At 40.9% G+C, this 21,925-nt stretch overlaps 1 protein-coding gene across 1 annotated transcript; it reads right to left on the minus strand.

The window, feature by feature from the left end:
* Positions 1-506: 506 nt before the first annotated feature.
* On the minus strand, positions 507-11,750 carry GPR182 (G protein-coupled receptor 182). The gene is made up of 2 exons (XM_044286207.1): positions 11,534-11,750; positions 507-2,407 (listed from the first exon to the last, which is right to left on the minus strand). Exon 2 carries the CDS (start codon positions 2,384-2,386, stop codon positions 1,298-1,300), a length of 1,089 nt encoding a protein of 362 aa, XP_044142142.1. The 5' UTR covers positions 2,387-2,407; positions 11,534-11,750; the 3' UTR covers positions 507-1,297.
* Positions 11,751-21,925: the final 10,175 nt, after the last annotated feature.

Here is a 21,925-nt window from a genome sequence, read left to right on the forward strand (position 1 = left end):
GATAATTTTTGTGGCCGCTGATTCTGATTACGTCTACTATCCTGGTATCTACTCTGGCTAGCATCTGGATTTTCCACCCATGTACTGCATTCATCGTGTTTGCTTCTCCTGTTTTTCTGACCCTGCTTGCTGACCCCTCTTTACCTCCCTGGTCATTCTGAAAGGTCTGCTACTAGTGTGCCCGAGCCAGAATTCTCTAACCAAGCTCCACAAATGTATCCTGGCTTCCCAGCAGCCAAGACCATCCTGCTTTGCGGCAGGCCCTGGTGAATATCTAAGGGTAGCCTTTGTTTAATGCTACCTGGAAAAATGTCTGAAGACTGGTAGCATATTTGGGGTTAACACTTATCCTTTCACTCAATATTGTAGTCATATACAGTATATGTCATCATCACACTCACACGTAAAGTTTCATTTGATTCCAACAACTCCTTGGTACATTTATTTCCCCCACTGGGTGTACGTAGAAGAATTTAGGATAAAGACTGAAGCAAAATCAAGAAAAATAATATATAGACCAAATGCAGAATTTAATTTTCCTTATATTTAATGAAAATACAGTTTTCCATATATGATACAGTTATTTGATACGAAATATTCAATATTTACAATTCATTTTTTATATCTTTGCAATGTTCTTCAGGTGCGACGAGTAGATAAATACAGCTAAATACAGCAAAGTTAATATTTACATTTAATGCGATTTATGCCTTTTGTGATGTCAGAGGGTGAACTAAAACTTAGACAAAAACAGGATTACCTATGGATGGCTTTATATTTCAAAATTTTCTAATTTTTGTTTTATTTAATGGTCTGTGTTGCCTTTGTAACTGTTTTCCATATGCCCTATTAGGGTATATGTACATCATACAGAGGATGGGAAGCCCACTTGGTACCACCTTTATCTGTGTCAGAGCAAAGGGCTGATAACAGAACAACTATTGCTCCATCAGACCTGGTCCAATTACATAATTGGCTATTCTTTTGTTTTTATTCTTTAAAAAAAAATTCTGAAACAGTCGCCGTGTGGAAGAAATGTATGAAGAGCAGCAACTTCCACCAGAAACGACAAGGGATCATAGTGGGCTGCTGAAATCGAACCTGCAGCAATAAGCCCAAATTATCAGTCTAGATCATTCCTGCCTCGTAATATGGAGCGCTTGTGCCGAGAGACATACTTGACAAATGATCTTGGATTACGCAGACAAAGGACCTCTTAACAGGTATGCATGTGGTATACAAGAGAAGAATGGACTGTTATAAAATTATAGCTTTGCTACATAGGAAAAGCTTAATATTACATGACTTTATCTTCTGAGACACGGACTATGTTTGTCAAAATGGCAGGTTCTGCAGTTATTACAACAGAATGATCTGTGATGGATGTGGATTTTTCACCTGGATTGGCATTATCTTGTTTTTCCTTAGGAATATACTTAACAACTGCATTAATAAATCTGCCTCTAAAGTCCTTACTGAAAATATTGTAAAGAATTGGATTAGCCATGCAATGAAACAAGGATAAACAGTCAATGACATCATACAGGAAATACAGAACAGCAGTTGCATGGCAGTTCAGGTAGATGTAGCTTCCATGAAGGACTAGCGTAATTTGGATAGAATGGTAGGGAAGCCAGCTGAGTAGGAATGTCAGTATATAGGCATATATAAGCCGACAATGTCTACTGCTTTCTGGTCTTCTAGATTTCCTAATGTGACAGGCCGTCATCACATTGAAGATAAGGATTATGAAGAAAGGAATCAGGAATCCGAGAACAGTTGTCATTAGCGTAACAGCAAGGGCCCATTCATCATAAGTCTCAAATGGTGCCATGAACATGCACTCAGGATCTATGACATCCACCAGTTGCATATGGAAGACTTCTGGTATAGGGAATATGGCTGATATCACCCAGATCCCAATACAAAGAGCCTTACGGATTTTCTGTTGGTTTTGTTGCCAAAAAACAGAGGAAGAGGTTAAAGTCAAGTAACGGTCCACACTCAGAGCAGTAAGGAAGTAGATACTACTGAACATGTTCGCAAAATAAAAGTAATGGGTAAATTTACACAGGAATTTACCCCACAGCCAAGTGTAATCTAACATGGCCTGTAACATCCAGAAAGGTAAGGAAAAAACCACCCCAAGGTCAGCCACCGCCATGTTGAGAATATAGATATTAATAGAGCTTTTTCTTCTTCTTGATTGCCAGTTGACCCATATCACTAACAGATTTCCAGCCAATCCAAGAACAAAGGTAACGAGGTAGAGAATGAATAGAAAGACCTTCTTTACGCCTTCATCCAGGTCAACTGAACAAAGAGTAAATGAACTGTTGAGAAAATCCAGAATGTCGGTAAGATTGTGGATGTGTTCCTCAGCCATTGGAAGTTAAGGCAATAAAACCTAAAAAAAAGGGTAATGGTTTAGAAATCTGCTCCAAATGTTGATAGATTATCACAATTTACAATTATTTACCATCATATCCTTCTGACTCTGAGAATATTTCAGTTATTTCCTGTGTTATATAGCTCCAATATTTTTACAATTTTTTTCACGCAGACACTGGAGCTAGTTTTGTAAGAAACCACGTAATAAGCATGGATTTGCAGCATGGTAATAAATTCAAAATCCATGGGAAAGATATACAAACACCATTAATAAAGAGTCCTATGCTTAATTAATATAAAAACTACTTTCTAATTTGCCACAGTTGGGTAGACATAAGCACAATTTACAAAGTTTGTGTTACTTGTGTTTTGTCAAATCTCAGCATTTCTTTCAAATTTAGTCCAGATCTGGTGGTTGAGAGCGTATCTGTATTACATCTTGGGCTGTAAAGTGACAACAGGCTTGCAGGCCTAGCAACATTATTCTAGTTGTAAGGCTTGCATTTCATGTGGCTTCTGCAGCCAATGACTGACCACAGCAGTGAGCTGTCCCCCATGAGTCGTTACTCAGTGTTATGATGCATTGGGGGACATGTCACCACTGCGGCCAGATGACAAACCAGATGTTGATGTGTGGAGACTCAAGATCTGCAGCGGTGGTGACGGAATGAAAGAACTCGAACTAAGTAGCAGGGATCAGGTAAATATCATTCCCTCCGCAGGTCCAACCATGCTGGGGGTCTGCCTGAAAGGTCTCTGGGTAGAACAACCCTTTTAAATTCACAAAGCTGTTTAACCCCATCCCTGTTGCCCTGTGCTGAAGTGCTCTGATCCGCATATCATAGGGGCCGGAGGGGTGAAAATGGGGATTTGTCCAGGTTCAGCTCCCCTTTAACTGTTGGATGTCACCTTGTATAAAGCATTAGAGTGTAATGTTCTAGGTGGCATTTTTAATAGTGCATCAAGTGTCTAATTTAACCACTTCCCGACCAAAAGCGTTAAACCCCACCCCCATCCTTTCTTACCTGACACATTTTCAAGTTTTAATAATATGACAATTACAACTTTTTGTTTTATTTCTCTGCCAACCTGTGTGTATTTGGTCTGGTTATTCTCAGAATCTAGAGGGCTTCCACATAGTGTGTGATAAACTACTTTCACACTTGTGGTAGCCTTTTCCGGCAGGCAGTTCCGGGGGGGAACAGCCTGCCCTTCCGTGTTACTGCAAATCTACCGTGCCCCCGGAAGTCCACTCAGGCCCCATTCACTATACTGGGGGCGGGGCGGAGGTCCGGCCGCAGCACGGCAAACATTCCTAGTGGAGGCCGGACAAAAACTACAACATGCTACGGTTTTTGTCCGGCCACCTCTCGGCCTGTTTGCTGACTAGTGGTAGTACGGATATAGCAGGCTGTCCCCCTTCCCCGGACCAGCCTGCTGGAAAATGCTACCAGAAGTGTGAATGTAGCCTAATGTAGAAAGAAAAGTGGCATCATTTTTTGGAAAGTTTGTTTGTGACGGAGTGGCTTTGGCAACTAAAATTACAATTTTACATGTGAAAACTGCACACACATAATCAAATATGCCAATACTGCTGTGATTTTTTACACAAATCACTGCAGCACTTTGGCTGCTTTATGTGGACACCCTAAAACTGTATAATGTATATCAATAGATAGTTCATGATGATAATTTTTTCATATATATATATATATATATATAAATGAATTTCTGTCTGTTGTTTATCTGTTCTTTACACACGGCCAAACGACTGGACGGATCTGCACCAAATTTGTCAAATAGGTACAACGGGTGTCTGGAAAGATGTTAGACCATGCCTCAGCTCTCTAGGATGTACCCTTCTTGAGATATTCCCAAAAAATGAAAATATGGCACTATCACATGACCTACATTAGTCAATAAAAGCCCACAGGTCTTTGACTCATATCCCAACTGCAATACACATGGTCACATGACCCTTATCCAATACAATCTCGAAGGTCCTTAAGTCTCTGCACACACACACAGTTTGACACCATAACATAACAACCAAGCCATTTTTCTTCACTGTCACCTTTAAAGGATGACACTGTTAAGGGAGCAGGCTGCTGTGGAGGTAACAGTTAAGGGGATGGTCCACTATGGATGTCAGTGTAAAGGGGCAGGGTGTTGGGTAGGTCACATTTTAAGGGAATGAAGCACTGTGGAGGTCACTGTTAAGGGGGCAGGTTATTTTAAAAATCACTGTTAAGGAGATGGGGTACTGTGGAGGTTACTAAAAAAGTGGCAACTGCTGTGGAGGGCACTGTAGTGGTTACTGTTAAGGGAGCAGGGCACTGTGGAGGTCACTGTTAAAGGGGCAGGCACTGTGGAGGTCACTATTAAAGGGGCAGGTGCTGTGGAGGTCACTGTTAAGAGAGCGGGGTACTGTGGAAGTCACTGTTAAATGAGTGAGCGCTGTAGAGGTCTCTGTTAAGGGGGTAGGGAACGGTGGAGGGTAAGTGTCAAGGGGTGCGGTGCTGTGGTCACTGTTATGGGGGATACTGTTGATACCATTTAACAACACACACAAACATTAAATAAAATAGTGGAAATATACCTGTGTGAAGCTGTGTCATCCTGCTAGGGTTTTTTAAAATGCAAAAAGAATCTGCAGTTTTGCTGTTTGTTTTATCTTTGCTGACATAGTTGGAGATGGGGGGCAATAATATATGGGTATGAGGGTAATAGGATAATTTTTTGTTTAATGATTCAGGTTTTACTTGAATACAGTGTATCAGAAATGTGAAACATGTCCACAAAGTTCTAACAGTGAAAGGGTTAAGCAGGAGAGCAAGAAGGAAGTTAAGGAGTTCCTCTTTGGTTATGGTATGTCAATTATTTGTCATCTCTGACTGTCGGTGTTGAAGAGAAGGACCTAAATTTGGGAATCCTTATAATTCTTGTCTTTGTGTTTACCCACTTAAGGACCCAGCAAGAACTCATTTTTCATTTTTTAATACTGACCTTCCTGGAGCCATAACTATCTTTCAATTTTTTCAGGTCATATAGCGATATGAGGGCTTATTTTTTTAAGCTGAAAAGATATTCCAAATGGTTTTTATTTTTACTGCATTTCCTATTTTTTCTTCGAGTCAGTACAATTACAGTGATTACAGCGAATTTTATAGTTTTTGTGTTTTGCCACTTAAAAAAAAAACAACAACCTAATTTTATCTTTGCAATGCCATATTTACATCTATGGAACTGTCTGAGTGCTCAGTTTTTGCAGGGGCAATCTGTATTTTGTATTGATACCATTTTGGAGTGTAAATTACATTGATCACTTTATTTATTTAGGAGGTGAAGAGACCAAAAATATGGCAAAATGGCCATTTAGATTAGATTTTTTCCATCACACCATTCGAGATAAATACCTTTATACAGTTCAGGCCCTTTTGGGACCGGACAAGGCTATTGATGTTTATTTTTTTAATATGGAATAAGAGGGTGATTAGAATTTATATTTTTTTCGGTATTTTAAAAATGTATTTATTTATTACACTTTTTTAAAGTTTTAACATGATCATCTGATTGCTTCTTCCTTAGGAGCCCGATAGGAACGTCGTTATGACAGGTCTCAAAGCCTTCAAAAGGTCTGAGGCTTTCATAGCAATTGTTCAGCTCCCTCCATCTCTGTGCAGGTCAGCCATTCAGTCCCCAGGAATGCGTACCTCTGTGTCTGCTATGTAAAACAGCAGGCACCCAGTGGCTATGGCACCTGCTAAGCCCTGGCTTTCACAATACATGAACAGTGTAAGTGGTTAACCGGGGAATACATTGTGCTGCCCCATAGGAATGAATGGGTCCGCAATTCCGTTCCGCAAAATCCGGAACGAAATTGCGGACGTTTGAATGGAGCCTAAAAGGGAATATATACAAGTGTTGTCCAAAGCGCCAACAACTTCTTTAAAATATGATTCAAAATTAACTGATATATACAGTGCAGTCCATAATTATTCATACCCCAGGCAAATTTTGACTTAAAGTTACTTTTATTCAACCAGCAAGTAATTTTTTGATGGGAAATGACATAGGTGTCTCCCAAAAGATAATAAGACTATGTACAAGAGGCAATATTGTGGGAAAAAAAACATTTCTCAGCTTTTATTTACATTTGAGCAAAAAGTGTCCAGTCCAAAATTATTCATACCCTTCTCAATAATCAATAGAAAAGCCTTTATTGGCTATTACAGCAATCAAACGCTTCCTATAATTGCAGACCAGCTTTATGCCCATTCATCTTTAGCAATGAGATCCAAATCTGTCAGGTTGGAGTGTCTTCTTGCCATCACCCTGATCTTTAGCTCCCTCCACAGATTCTCAATTGGATTCAAGTCTGGACTTCAAAACGTCAATGTTGTTGTCTGCTAACCATTTCTTCACCACTTTTGCCACTTTTGGGTCATTTTCATGCTGAACTGTCTACTGGTGCCCAAGGCCAGATGTTGTCATTGAGAATTCTCATGTATTGCTCTTTTTTCATGGTGCCGTTTACTGTAATTAGGTTCCCTGGTCCATTGGCTGAAAAACACCACCAAAGCATTAGGTTCCCACCACCATGTTTGACAGTGGGGATGGTGTTCTTTGGGGTTGAAGGCATCTCCTTTTGTATGCCAAATGAAGGAAACATCATTGTGACCAAACAATAAAATTTTTGTTTCATCTGACCATAACACACAAGACCAGAAGTCGTCTTCTTTGTCCAGATGAGCTTTTGCAAAGGCCAAGCGAGATTTTGTGTGCCTTATCTGGAGAAGTGGCGTCCTCCTTGGTCTGCATCTGTGGAACCCAGCAGTGTGCAGTGTCCGTTGGATTGTCTGCCTTGAGATTTTGCCACCAACAGAGCCCATATTCACCAGGATGGTGATCTTTGGATTCTTTTTCACCTCTCTAACTATCCTCCTGGCCAGCACAGGTGTCAGTTTTGGCTTCCGACCACGTCCTTTGAGATTTTCCACAGTGAGATTTGCTCAAATGTAAATAAAAGCTGAGAAATGTTTTTTTTTTTCCACAATAATGCCTATTGTAAAAACTTTTTTTTGATCTTTTGGGAGACACCTATATCATTTCTCGTCAAAAATTTACTTGCTGGTTGAATAAAAGTAAGCTTAAGTAAAGATTTGCCAGGGGTATGAATAATTATGGGCAGCACTGTATATATATATATATATATATATATTTATTAGAACTGCATCTTTAAGGGAAAAATCTGTTGCAGAAACATGGTAAAATCAACTCTCTACTTGGAAGGGTTTATCTGATTAAGCAAACATACAGTATTTTAACAGGGCATTATGGATGACTTGTCGTTTGAGGGAATTTTATATTAAACACCCTTCACCATATATTTTGTACGGCCTATCTATATTTTTATATAGGTTATTTATGTAACCCCTTAGATGCCTCTCTCACAGTTAATTAAGTTTAATTCTTTTAATCTTTCCTTAACTAAGACCCTCCATGCCACTTATCAGTTTAGTTGCTCTTCTTTGTATTTTTCCAGCTCCAGGGCATCCTTTCCATAAAATAGTGGCCAGAACCGAACTGCATATTCCAGATGAGGTTGCACCAAAACCCTTTATTGGGGTTGTACAGGATTTTAATATTGTTGGCTTGTCCTCAGAATATCTGATCCGCATGGGTCTGAACCCCCCCCCCCAACCCCCCGATGATCAGGGGTAGCTGTGGTGCCAGTTTTACACAGTTCTTACCACTGTGTAGTGGACAAGGCTGTTACTGCAGAACTGCTCCCATTGAATTAAATGTGAGCAGCACTGCAGTAACCAGCTCTACCCACTATACAGTGGTAAGAACTGTGTAGTTTAGGTGACTGAGATACCCTGAAACAGCTGATCGTGGGGGTGTATAGTGTTGGACACCCACTGAATACGCGAATACGCCATAAATAGTAAAATCCTGGGCAAATCCTTTAAGGACTCACAATAATAGCAAAAAGCTACAAAGAATAGAAACATTTACTTCCCTCAAAGGAAAACATTGCCTTCTCCTCTCTGGGATTCATTGAGGACTATTAATAAAAAATAAAATGCTAAAAGTAAGCCTTCTTCAATTTTATTGTACCTTGTTACAGTCTATGTTTTATTGTTGTATTTCAATTTTCCCATGTTATATTCTGTATCTGGCTATCTTTAGTTGATCATATATGAAGCAGACAAGCACTGGGATCCATGTATACCTCTAACATCCACACCACTGTAGTATAAACATCACCACTGCCCCTTAGAATAACAAGTCCATGACACATTCCATAGATAAAGAAAAATCACCCAAATATAAAAAGGAAGATAAAAATGTTTCATGGTGATTGATATCAGCTAGGTGCATAGAGAGATACTTTCACAAAGCATTCCACAATAAGAGGTCAGGCCCTCTGTCCCAGCTTTACAGAGAGCTGGGGAAATATGTGGAAAGTTTTAACTGCTAAGGTTAGAGTGGACTCAAAACAAAAGAGATCAATGTGTAGGCTATACTTGCACTAAATAAAAAAAAATACAGATGCAGACATTGTTAATTTGTCCTATTCATGCCGGAAAGCTGACAGACCCACTATAGTGATTGGGATCCGTCAGGCGTCAGCAGCTCCAATGATATGGAGAATACCAGAATTTGGCTGCACGATGTGAACCTGGCCTTAGAGATACATATATAATATGTGGAATTAGCTTGTAGCTGTAACTCTATAGACATAGTGATACTTAATATGAACTGTTTTAGTGTATATGTTGTACTGCACTGCAGGCTACACTGGTGCTATTTAAATCATTTGCAATTTTAGTGGTTTTCTTACTAATAGGCCCCTTTCACACGAGGCTCTGGATGCGTTCAGTGAAACTCGCACCATTTTGCAAGCAAGTTCAGTCCGTTTTGTCTGCGATTGCGTTCAGTTGTTCAGTTTTTTCCACGTGGGTGCAATGCGTTTTGATGAGTTTTTCTCGCGCATGATTAAAAAATTGAAGGTTTACAAACAACATCTCTTAGCAACCATCAGTGAAAAACGCATCGCACCCGCACCTGCTTCCGGATGCAATGCGTTTTTCACTGAAGCCCCATTCACTTTTATGGGGCCAGGGCTGCGTGAAAAACGCAGAATATAGAACATACTGCGTTTTTAACGCAACGCAGAACAGATGCATGAAAAAAAAGCCCATGTACACAGACCCTTTGAAATGAATGGGTCAGGATTCAGTGCGGGTGCTATGCGTTCTTGTCATGCATTGCACCCGCACGGAAAACTCGCTTGTCTGAAAGGGCCATACATGGTAAAAATTGAAATGTGTTTTTCTTTTGTGCATACTACTTTCATAATTCTAGTACTATTGGGTCACTCAGATTGGGTCACTGTCACTAGTGGAGTACCTCAGGGGTCAGTATTGGGCCCTATTCTCTTCAATAGAATTATTAATGATCTTGTAGAAGGCTTGCATAGTAAAATATAAATTTTTGCAGATGACACTAAACTGTGTAAAGTAATTAACACTGATGAGGACAGTATACTACTACAGAGGGATCTGGATAGATTGCAGTCTTGGGAAGATAAGTGGCAGATGAGGTTTAACACTGACAAATGTAAGGTTATGCACATGGGAAGGAATAATGCAAGTCACCCATACATACTAATTGGTAAAACACTCGGTAACACTGACGTGGAAAAGGATCTAGCAATTTTAATAAACAGAAAACTAAGCTGCAAAAACAGCTGCTGCCAAGGCCAATAGGATAATGGGTTGCATCAAAAGGGGCATAGATGCCCGTGATGAGAGCATAGTCCTACCACTTTACAAATCACTAGTCAGACCACACATGGAGTACTGTGTACAGTTCTGGGCTCCTGTGAACAAGGCAGACATAGCAGAGCTGGAGAGGGTCCAGAGGAGGGAAACTAAAGTAATGACTGGAATGGGGCAACTACAGTACCCTGAAAGATTATCAAAATTAGGGTTATTTAGTTTAGAAAAAAGACGACTGAGGGGAGATCTAATTAATATGTATAAATATATCAGGGGTCAGTACAGAGATCTATCCCATCATCTATTTATCCCCAGGACTGTAACTGTGACGAGGTGACATCCTCTGCGTCTGGAGGAAAGAAGGTTTGTACACAAACATAGAAGAGATTTCTTTATGGTAAGAGTAGTGAGACTATGGAACTCTCTGCCTGAGGAGGTGGTGATGGTGAGTTCACTAAAAGAGTTCAAGAGAGGCCTGGATGTATTTCTGGAGTGTAATAATATTACAGGCTATAGCTACTATAGGGGTCATTGATCCAGGGAGTTATTTTGATTGCCTGATTGGAGTCGGGAAGGAATTTTTCCACTTAAGTGGGGAAAATTGGCTTCTACCTCACAGGGGTGTTTTTGCCTTCCTCTGGATCAACTTGCAGGATAACAGGCCGAACTGGATGGACAAATATCTTTTTTCGGCCTTATGTACTATGTTATATACTATATTACTATGTTATTTATTAGATTTTTTAAGACATTAAGTTTAGTTGCATAAAATTAATTTTCGTATCGAAATTATTATATTACGCCTTATGTGAAATGCTATTAAATTGTTATAGTGGAATAGTGCAGATTGCATGGAGCATAGTATAGAACAGTGATCGTCAACCTGTGGCATGCTGGGAGTTGTAGTTTTGCAACTGGAGTGCTAACGGAGAACACTGCTACAGTACTAGAAACAAGGAGACATACCAACCTGATGCACATCTATGGTAGCACACCCATTAGACCATGCACATTAGTTGAGATAAGATCACACGCTCGTAAAATGAAACTTTTTTAAAAGCTATAGAACAGCTTGAAAACATGGAATTGAAGTGAAAGCCTCTGCCTCTTAGGATTACCAAGAAACCAGTGTTGGTGACTATAGTTTCTATACTGCAGATATGTCATGGTCTTCTTAACAATTGCGTTGATATTTCCTCAGTTGAGTAAACCTCATTAGTTAAATTCATCACGCTTCAACACAATAACCACATTAAACTTCTAAGGGTGCAATACTACAAGTCGGTAAAAATCATCAGTGGCTTCCACCCATATAATGGAGTAGTCTTTATTCAATTTAGAAGGGTTCTTACCTGAGAACAAGCTGTTCAGGTTCCTTACAGTTTAATTCACTCTTACTCCCAGCTCTTTAGTTCTCGTGTCCGCAGCAAGTGACACTTGTTAGCAGCACTGACTTTCAGGAAATGATCCTATATATCCTGCAATCATTGCTGTGGCTCTGGTTGCCCAGGATATCCTCTTATGCAAAGGCAAACACCTTCTAAGGTTCTCCGAGCCATAGAGTGGACCAGTCCCTTTGTCCTGGTGCAAAGAATGCAGCTAAAAAGAATTTCTAAACAAATAAGTCTTTCCTTTCTCCCATGGAGCACATAAAGAGATTGGCGGATTTATTTTCATTCTTTCTATAGCTTACGCGTGTGATTAACACATTGGCTTGAGTTTTCAAGCTGTGATAATTACCCCTTTCTACAGTGCAAATATTTTACTAGGTATTTCAAAGGACTCCATAAAACCAAGCTTTGCAAACCTGTGTAGATGACAAGAGCCCTATTGTGGAGACGTGTTGTTACATAATTTATAAAGTGACTGGAACTTTACCGGGAAGCTCCACATTTTAATGTTTGCATTACAGAAGATGAGCTAACAGATCCTCAACATCTATGAATCTGCTATCAAAGCTGTGGTTATCTGTGAATGATTTGATAATATCAGGTAATTGCTGTCATGAGTGAGCTAAAGTGTAAAAGTGTCCCTACGGGTCTACATATGACAAGTATATCCTGCTGTTACCCCCAATACTGTGCCCGCTGTGCTCCCCATGTCTACAAACATAATACTGCAGAAATAACAGTGCCATACACATAGTCCTCCCCATAGTAATAGTACTAACAGACTGCCCTCAATAGTAATACTGCCTTCTACAGTACCCCAATAGCAAGAATCTAGAAGAAGTAATGCCCCCAGCAGTAACACGGACTGTCTCTAAGGCATCTTTATAGAGCCCACAGTAGTAATAAGGCCAATCTATAAGCCACCACTATAATGGCCCCAGTAGTTATAATGCCCCCTGTAGTAGCACTAAGTATCTATAGTAGTATCTTTTGTAGTAGCCCCACTGCGGATATAATGACCCCTGTAGTGCCAGTACTTATAATGCACTCCCCTGTAGGTGCCCATATGTATAATGCCATTTGTAGTGCTCTGGCCTGTTTCATAGTGCCCACCCTCCTTTAGTGCCCCCTGTATTATAATGCCTGCTGTAGTGGTAGTATATATAATGGTCTCCCCTTTCCTGTAGTCCCCCTGTAGTATTATGCCACCTGTAGAACTAATATATATAATGGTGTCTCCCCCTTAGTAGAAATATATATAATGCGCCCCCCCCCCCCCATAGTACCCTCTGTAGTATAATGCTACTCTGTAGGGGATATATACTGTGTGTGTATATACATATATATATATATATATATATATATATACACAGTATCTCACAAAAGTGAGTACACCCCTCACATTTTTGTAAATATTTTATTATATCTTTTCATAGGACAACTCTGAAGATATGACACTTTGATACAGTGTAAAGTAGTCAGTGCACAGCTTGTATAACAGTGTACATTTGGTGTGCCCTCAAATTAACTCAACACATTAATGTCTAAAGCACTGGCAACAAAAGTGAGTACACCCCTAAGTAAAATGGCCACATTGTGCCCAAAGTATCGATATTTTGTGTGGCCACCATTATTTTCCAGCACTGCCTTTACTCTCTTCGGCATAGAGTTCACTAGAGATTTACAGGTTGCCACTGGAATCCTCTACCACTTCTCAATGACGACATCACGAAGCTGGTGGATGATAGAAACCTTGTGCTCCTCAACCTTACGTTTGAGGATGCCCCTCAGATGCTCAGTAGGGTTTAGGTCTGTAGACATGCTTGGCCAGTCCAGCACCTTTACGCTCAGTTTCTTTAGCAAGGCACTGGTCGTCTTGGAGGTGTGATTGGGGTTGTTTTCATGTTGGAATACTGCCCTGCAGCCCAGTTTCTGAAGGAAGGGGATCGTGTTCTGCTTCAGTATGTCACAGGACATGCTGGCATTCATGGTTCCCTCAATGAACTGTAGCTCCCCACAGCCAGCACCACCTAGCCTTAGAGATACATATGTATAATACGTGGAATTAGCTTGTAGCTGTAACTCCATAGACACACTGATACTTCATATGAACTGTTTTAGTGTATACATGAGGCACATGTTTGCATCTTTTGCACTGCACTGCAGGCTGTACTGTGCTATTGAAATCAGTTTTTTTTTTTTTTTACTAATAATTGTAGTAAAAATTGAAATGTGTTTTTCTCCTGTGCATACTGCTTTCATAATTCTAGTACTATTTATTAGATTCTTCAAGACATTACGTTTAGTTGCATAACATTCATTTTCCTATTGAAATTATTATATTATGCCTTATGTGAAATGCTATTAAGTGAGTACACTTAATGTTATCATGTTGGAATACTGCCCTGCTGCCCAGTTTCTGAAGGAAGAGGATCATGCTCTGCTTCAGTATGTCACAGTTCCCTCAATTAACTGTATCTCCCCACAGCTGGCAGCACTCATGCAGACCAAACCATGACACTCTCACCACCATGCTTGAATTTAGGCATGACACGTCTTGGTACTCCTCATCTGATTGCCATGACACACACTTGACACTATCTGAACCAAATAAGTTTATCTTGGTCTCATCAGACCACAGGACATGGTGCCAGTAATCCATGTCCTTAGTCTGCTTGTCTTCAGCAAACTGTTTGCAGGCTTTCTTGTGCATCATCTTTAGAAGAGGCTTCCTTCTGGGACGACAGCCATGCAGACCAGTTTGATGCAGTGTGCGGCGCGTGGTCTGAGCACTGACAGGCTGACCCACCCCACCCCTTTAACCTCTGCAGCAATGCTGGCAGCACCCATACGTTTATTTTTTAAAAGACAACCTCTGGATATGACACTGAACTTGTGCACTGAACTTCTTTGGTCGACCATAGGGAGGCCTGTTGTGATGGAACCTGTCTTGTTAAACCGCTGTATGGTCTTGTCCACTGTACTGCTCAGCTCAGTTTCAGGATGTTGGAAATCTTCTTATAGCCTAGGCCATCTTTATGTAGAGTAACAATTCTTTTTTTCAGATCCTCAGAGAGTTCTTTGCCATGAGGAGCCATGTTGAACCTCCAGTGACCAGTATGAGAGAGTGTGAGAGCGATTACTCTAAATTTATTACACCTGATCCTCATTCACAACTGAGATTTTGAAACACCAACAATTCACATGACACCAGGCAGAGAAAATAGCAAATTTTTGCACAATTTGGCCAATTTCACTTAGGGGTGTACTCACTTTTGTTGCCAGCGGTTTATACATTAATGGCTGTGTGTTGAGTTATTCTGAGGGCACACAAAATGTACACTGTTTTTCAAGCTGTACACTGACTACTTTACACTGTATCAAAGTGTCATCTGCAGTGTTGTCCCATGAAAAGATATAATAAAATATTTACAAAAAAATGAGGGGTGTACTCACTTTTGTGAGATACTGTATATATATTTAATCCTCCTCTCCCCAATGGTGCCAGAATATATGTTAAAAAGACTCACTTGTGTCCCTAACCAGGCTGCCAAAAAAGCCACAATACTCACTTATTTAATTTCTTGCCACTGCAGAGCTGATGCTCCTGTGGTGCCCTGGCAGTCATTGTTTGCATTGGAGGAGCAATTATGTGCTGTATCGGCACTTGGCTGTAGAGGACACATCCTGGTACAGCACATCATTGCATCTGAAATCTAAACAAGGGGTGACGGGGGAATCGAAGCATCAGTGCTGGAGCATTGTGTATTCCATTTTTCTGCTATTTTTCTTAATTCTTATACAGCCACTTCAAAGTTTAGTAGGGAATGGCATTTATTGAGTTTTATCTTCTGTGTATAGTTGTTGCTATTGAAGATTTGTGATCTCAAAATGTAAAAAAAATAAAATAAAATACTAAGCCACACTCAAGTAATAGGAATGTGGGCCAAACAAGGTCATATCTTAGGCTGCCAACAAAATACCTGACCCCCTGCTCATATAACAATGCTACTGTTGTTCTCGCCCTAAAATCTATTCTCTGGATCAGTTTGGTCCAGTAAAAAACAGCAGCTTGTGATGTAAGTTTAACAAAGGACTATTGCTTTCAGTTCATCAAGGCACTGAAGTTCAAACAGTTCTACATGTTATTGAATTATGTGTCTTGTGTCCATAACAGTGGAGATCTTAAGGAGTCTACTGTATATCAGTCAGTCCCTATAATTCTCAAATGTGCCCCTGGTGCTGTATGTTAAGGGGCCAGGCCAGTAGACTTTGCTGTAGATAAAGGAAAGACTAGTTACAGCTCTTCAAATAGAAATAATCTTTCACTTAACATATTTCAAGTACAGGGTATGTAAAAAAAAAAAGGTGTTTGTAAGTAGAAAACAATGTGTTCATGGTTTTTCCCCACTTTTCTTTTTTAAATTTCTTTTTTTTCCTTTTTTTTCTAACTCCAAGTAGAGAACTTGAACATGCAATCCTCTGATTGCTCGTAGAATACAATACAATACAATACTTCTGTTTTGCAATGCATTCTATAGGCAAGACTGGGTCTTTCCACAAGAGGCGTAAAACGGCTTCTCCGCTGCCCTAGACAAAGGCTCTAAGAGGCTACTTTTTGGTAGCACACCTCTTTGTGAGAGATCGTTGACTGTTAGATAGGCCTTAACGACACACTCGAAGACATTTTGCCCAGCTGACAGACTTTGAGAGTAGGTACATCATTGGAATGACAAGCACAGGCAGCTCCTACAGTTTTGTTGTCCACCATCCAGACACCTTCGTTCGACACCGCTGTCTCTGCCAGAACCATTCTCTGGCAGTCAGCAGAAGGAAAATTGGTGTCATGGACTGTTACGGACAGGACCTGTTTCATCGTTGGTGATAAATCCAGATTTGTTTGGCATCCAACAACTGTGGGAAATTAACAAGGAAAACTAAAAGCTTGGCAATATGTGTAGGACATGCGGCCACATTTGTTGCCTCTCATGGCAGGGCTTCCAAATGTCATTTTGCAGCAAAATAATGCTTGCCCACACTCAGCAAGGGTTTTGAAAGAATGTATCTGCCAGATTGCAACACTTTTTTGGCCCGCTTGGTCACAAGATGTATCGCTAATTTAGTACTTTATGGAACCAGCTGGGATGCCAGCTTCAGAAACCTACAAATGAGCAGGATCTTCATGCCCAGTGTAAGAAGGAACGAGGGGCCGTCATTGACGGAAGATACGTGTCGCCGAGGTTCCTGGCCTCGGTGAGGTAAGAACCGGGTTTTTCCCTGAAGTGTCAGTTTTGCAGTTGCAGTCTGACACTTCAGCTGTTAGTATGGCTGTAAAGCCTATCCGGGCCGGTTCTTATTGGGAGCAGCCAAAGACCAGGGTGGATGACTGTTCCCCAAGGTTCTAGGCCGGGTTTTGGCTGGGATATAAAAACCCAGCCAGCATGTTCAGCTGAGGTGGATTATCCTCCATGACAGAGAAGCTGTGGAGTCTGTGTCTTGAGAGCCCTATTCTGGGGAAACAGGCCTCTAAAGCCTGCTGTGGACTGCGGGTGGAAAACTGCTGACCAGGTGAAGGTTTTTTGCACTGTGGACTTTGTGTGGTGTGAACAGGCACCAAAACTGAACACCGTTACTTTTGGCTTGTTTTTCCTTATGTGTGAATAAAACACTGAACTTTGCTTTACCACCTTGTTTTTGCCTCTGTACTGCGTCCGCTTACCCTGCCTACCAGGGCAAATCCTCACACCAGCTATAACATCTGTGGGTAAATGTGCCATGCGATACCATATATACCATACAAACCTGTATGCCTCAATTTCCAACCCTATCTTATGTTATATTTAAGCTAGAGGCTACCCAACAGGTACTACAGTAAGAGCCTGCTTTCTATTGTACTTTTTTACCCAATAAACATATTTTTTCTCTAATATTGTAATCCATTACATATATTATAATTACATTTACACAAGTTTCATTAAATTTCAACAACTTCTTCCTTGTCAATCACTGTAAAAAAATATTTAAAGAAAAAAAATCTTCTGTGTGTGAAAAAAAATGAAACTATAGATAATCGGTGACGCTGTGTCCATAAGAATCTGTACATTTCAGTTATCACATTATTTATGTACAGTGAATGTCGCAAAAAAAGGCCAAATTACTGTTTAATGTTCATCCCATGTGCTGCCAAATGCAATTCAAAAATGATCACAAAGTCGTCTGTACTCCTAAGTGGCAGAAATGAAATTTACAACTCGTCCCGCAAAAAATTAAAATAAATAAATAAAGTCTTACATCTCCAATGATGGAAAAATATGTATCTTTAAATGTAGCTACATAAAATAATAAAAAAAAACTACTGTATGTTTCGCTTTATAAGACGCACCTGAATATAAGAAGCACCCAAGGTTTTAGAGGAGTAAAATAACCCAAAAAAAATATTTTCAACCAAAAGGTGGGCTAAAACATGTGCAGTACATGGGTGCATACCTATGGATGAGGGGGGTTATAGCCATGTAATATAAACATTGTCCAGTGTACCATAATTCACCTAAGTGTTATAGCCCCCCTAATCCATAGGAATGCACCCATGTACTGCAGTACATGGGTGTGTTCCTATATATGAAGGGGCTTATGGTCACATTTAATAAACACAGGTCAGTTATGGTACAATCCCTGGACAGTGTTTATATTAAATGTGACTATAACCCCCCCCATCCATAGGAATTCACCCATGCACTGCTGCACATGGGTGTATTCCTATGAATGAGGGGGGTTATAGTTACATTTAATGCAAACACTTGGGCCAATAATAGTACAGCTCCTGGACAGTGTTTATATTAAATGTGACTATAACCCCCCTCATCCTAAAGAGTGCACTCATGTACTGCAGTACATGGGTGTATTCCTATAGATGAGGAGAGGTTATAGTCATATGTAATTGGTCGGCCCTTGAGCCCCCTTCTTTTTATCCAGGCTGTCCCTCACCAAGTCTCAGGTGGAGACAGCCCAGTAGTCCCAGGGGTAAGCAGTGCTGACTCCGGGTGCCGGAGGTTCAGTAATGTTCCTTCGCAGTGGCAAGCAGTAGGGCAACTGACTAAACTGATTGGTGGAGGGGGCAAGTAGCAGTTCCTGCCGTGCTCACCACCAATCAGCTCAACATACAGGGCAGTAGTGCCGGAGCACGTCACAGTAGGGGAGGGAGTTGTGGTAGGGAGGACAGCACAGCGTCAGTGCTGCTAAGCAACAGCAGACCGAGCGCTCATACCGTCCTATTAAACATGCGTAGCTTCAATGACCGCCGCCCGCCCCACACTTCCTACTAGAGGGCACACCTCACATTATTAACACTGGAGATGCGTCTCTAGACATCAGCCTGCAATGTGACGGCCATATTTCTGGGCACTTTTTCCCCCCACTTTGGAGGAGGGGGGGGGGGGTGCATCTTATGAAGTGAAAAATACGGTATATAAATTTAGTTTTGGTATAATCTTACTGACCGCAAAATAAAATTATGTCACTTATACCACATGATGAACAAAACCCAAAAAGTAATGGCAAAACTGTTTTTTTTTTTTCAAATGGTGCCACTTAAAAATAAAATTTGCACATACAATTTATCAGAAATTCAAAAATGTAAATCTTTTATTAGATAGATATGAAAAAAGCCACCATTTTAACAATCCTCAGCGTAGTTGTGCAGGTGAGAATAATCAGGCAAATTTTGATTGTAGTGATTTGTGGTGGTCACGATGGTGGGTCAGATAGCAATCAAGCATTAACCATCTATCCTGTGAGTCTTGCTGGAATGTATTCCCTCTCCCCTGTGAGGAGCATTGAAGAAAAGCTCTGTAATATTGTACGTATTGGCAAATACCACAAGTGTTTTTTTTTTAGGAATTGTGTCCGAATCTGTGATTTAAAAAAAACTACGGTATATTTGCCATTCTTTAAATTCACAGGTACCCAGAAAAACTGTGTGCGTTTATAGCATGTTATAGGCACTTTATTATAGATCAGCTACAGTGAGGAACAGAAGTATTTGAACACCCTGCGATTTTGCAAGTTCTCCCACTTAGAAATCATGGAGGTGTCTGAAATTCACATTGTAGGTGCATTCCCACTCAGAGACAGAATTTACATTTTTTTTCCCAGGAAATCACATTGTATGATTTTTACTGAATTTATTTGTCTTGCACTGCTGCTGAACATAAGTATTTGAACACCTAAGAAACTGCAAGGATTCTGGCTCTCAAAGACCTGTTACTGTGCCTTTAAAAAGTCCACCTCTACTCCACTCATTAATCTAACTTAGTAGCACCTGTCTGAGCTCTTTAAAGACACCTGTCCACCCCACAGTCAGTCAGACGCCAACTACTATCATGGCCAAGACCAAATAGCTGTCAAAAGACACCAGAGACAAAATTGTGGATCTCCACAAGGCTGGAAAGGGTTACGGGGCAATTGCCAAGAAGCTTGGTGAAAATAGATCAACTGTTGGAGCAATTGTTAGAAAATGGAAGAGGCTAAAGATGACTGTCAGTCTCCCTCGGACTGGGGCTCCATGCAAGATCTCACCTTGTGGGGTAACACTGATGATAATAAAGGTGAGGAATCAGCCCAGAACTACAAGGGAGGAGCTGGTCAATGACATGAAGAGAGCTGGGACCACAGTTTCAAAGGTTACTGTCGGTAGAACACTACGCCGTCATGGTTTCAAATCATGCATTGCACGGAAGGTTCCCCTGCTCAAGTCATCACATGTCCAGGCCCATCTAAAGTTTGCCAATGACTATCTGGATAATCCAGAGGAGGCATGGGAGAAAGTCATGTGGTCAGATGTGACCAAAGTAGAACTTTTTGGTCTAAACTTCACTCGTGTTTGGAGGAAAAAGGATGAGTTGCATCACCAGAACACCATCCCTACTGTGAAGCATGGGGGTAGTAACCTCATGTTTTGGGGGTGCTTTTCTGTGAAGGGGACAGGATGACTGCACTGTATTAAGGAGAGGATGAATGGGGCCATTTTTTGTGAGATTTTGAGCAACAACCTCCTTCCCTCAGTCAGAGCATTGTAGATGGGTCGTGGCTGGGTCTTCCAACATGACAACGACCCGCAATACACAGCCAGGATAACAAAGGAGTGGCTCCGCAAGAAGTATATCAAGGTTCTGGAGTGGCCTAGCCAGTCTCCAGATCTAAATCCAATAGAACATCTTTAGAGGGACGTGAAACTCTGTGTTGATCAGCAACAACCCTGAAACCTGACAGATGTGGAGGAGTGGGCCAAAATCCCTGTTGCAGTGTGTGCAAACCTGGTCAAGAACTACAGGAAACGTTTGACCTCTGTAATTGCAAACAAAGGCTTCTGTACCAAATATTAACACAGATTTTCTCAGGTGTTCAAATACTTATGTTCAGCAGTGCAAGACAAATACATTCTTTAAAAATCATACAATGCAATTTCCTGATTTATTTATTTTTTATTCTGTCTCTCAGAGTGGGAATGCACCTACAATGTGAATATCAGACCCCTCCATGATTTCTAAGTGGGAGAACTTGCAAAATAGCAGGGTGTTCAAATACATCTGTTCCTTACTGTATATACAATATGCAGGCTCAGTCACCACATATTTAAAGGGAAGATTTAATCACCGTGTGCCATAGGGAACTAATTAGATAACTCTGTAGAGAGAAATTGTACCTTTATGCATGTGCAGTGCGCTGGCCTGCAGAAGTTTGTGAGGGTGGTTGTAGTACTCACAATGGCTAACCTTGCTTTAGGGCTCCCCCAGGCTGGGTGTTTAGTGTTAGGCCTCATGCACACGACCGTTGTGTGCATCCGTGGCCGTTGTGCCGTTTTCAGTTTTTTTTCGCGGACCCATTGACTTTCAATGGGTCCGTGGAAAAATCGGCAAATGCACCGTTTTGCAGCCGAGGCCGTGATCCGTGTATCCTGTCCGTCAAAAAAATATGACCTGTCCTATTTTTTTGACGGACAACGGTTCACGGACCCATTCAAGTCAATGGGTCCGTGAAAGAACACGGATGCACACAAGATTGGCATCCGTGTCCGTGATCCGTGGCCGTAGGTTGCTTTCATACAGACGGATCCGAAGATCCGTCTGCATAAAAGCTTTTTCTGATCTAAGTTTTCACTTCGTGAAAACTCATTTCCGACAGTATATTCTAACACAGAAGCGTTCCCATGGTGATGGGGACGCTTCTAGTTAGAATACACTGCAAACTTTGTACAAGACTGCCCCCTGCTGCCTGGCAGCACCCGATCTCTTACAGGGGGATATGATAGCACAATTAACCCCTTCAGGTGCGGCACCTAAAGGGGTTAATTGTACT

This window comes from Bufo gargarizans, chromosome 3 (assembly GCF_014858855.1).
Source record: "Bufo gargarizans isolate SCDJY-AF-19 chromosome 3, ASM1485885v1, whole genome shotgun sequence".
Taxonomy (NCBI): Eukaryota; Metazoa; Chordata; class Amphibia; order Anura; family Bufonidae; genus Bufo; species Bufo gargarizans.

Bases quoted from the DNA above. Each gene is read 5' to 3' on its own strand.
- GPR182 (XM_044286207.1), bottom strand. From the start codon at position 2,386: ATGGCTGAGGAACACATCCACAATCTTACCGACATTCTGGATTTTCTC.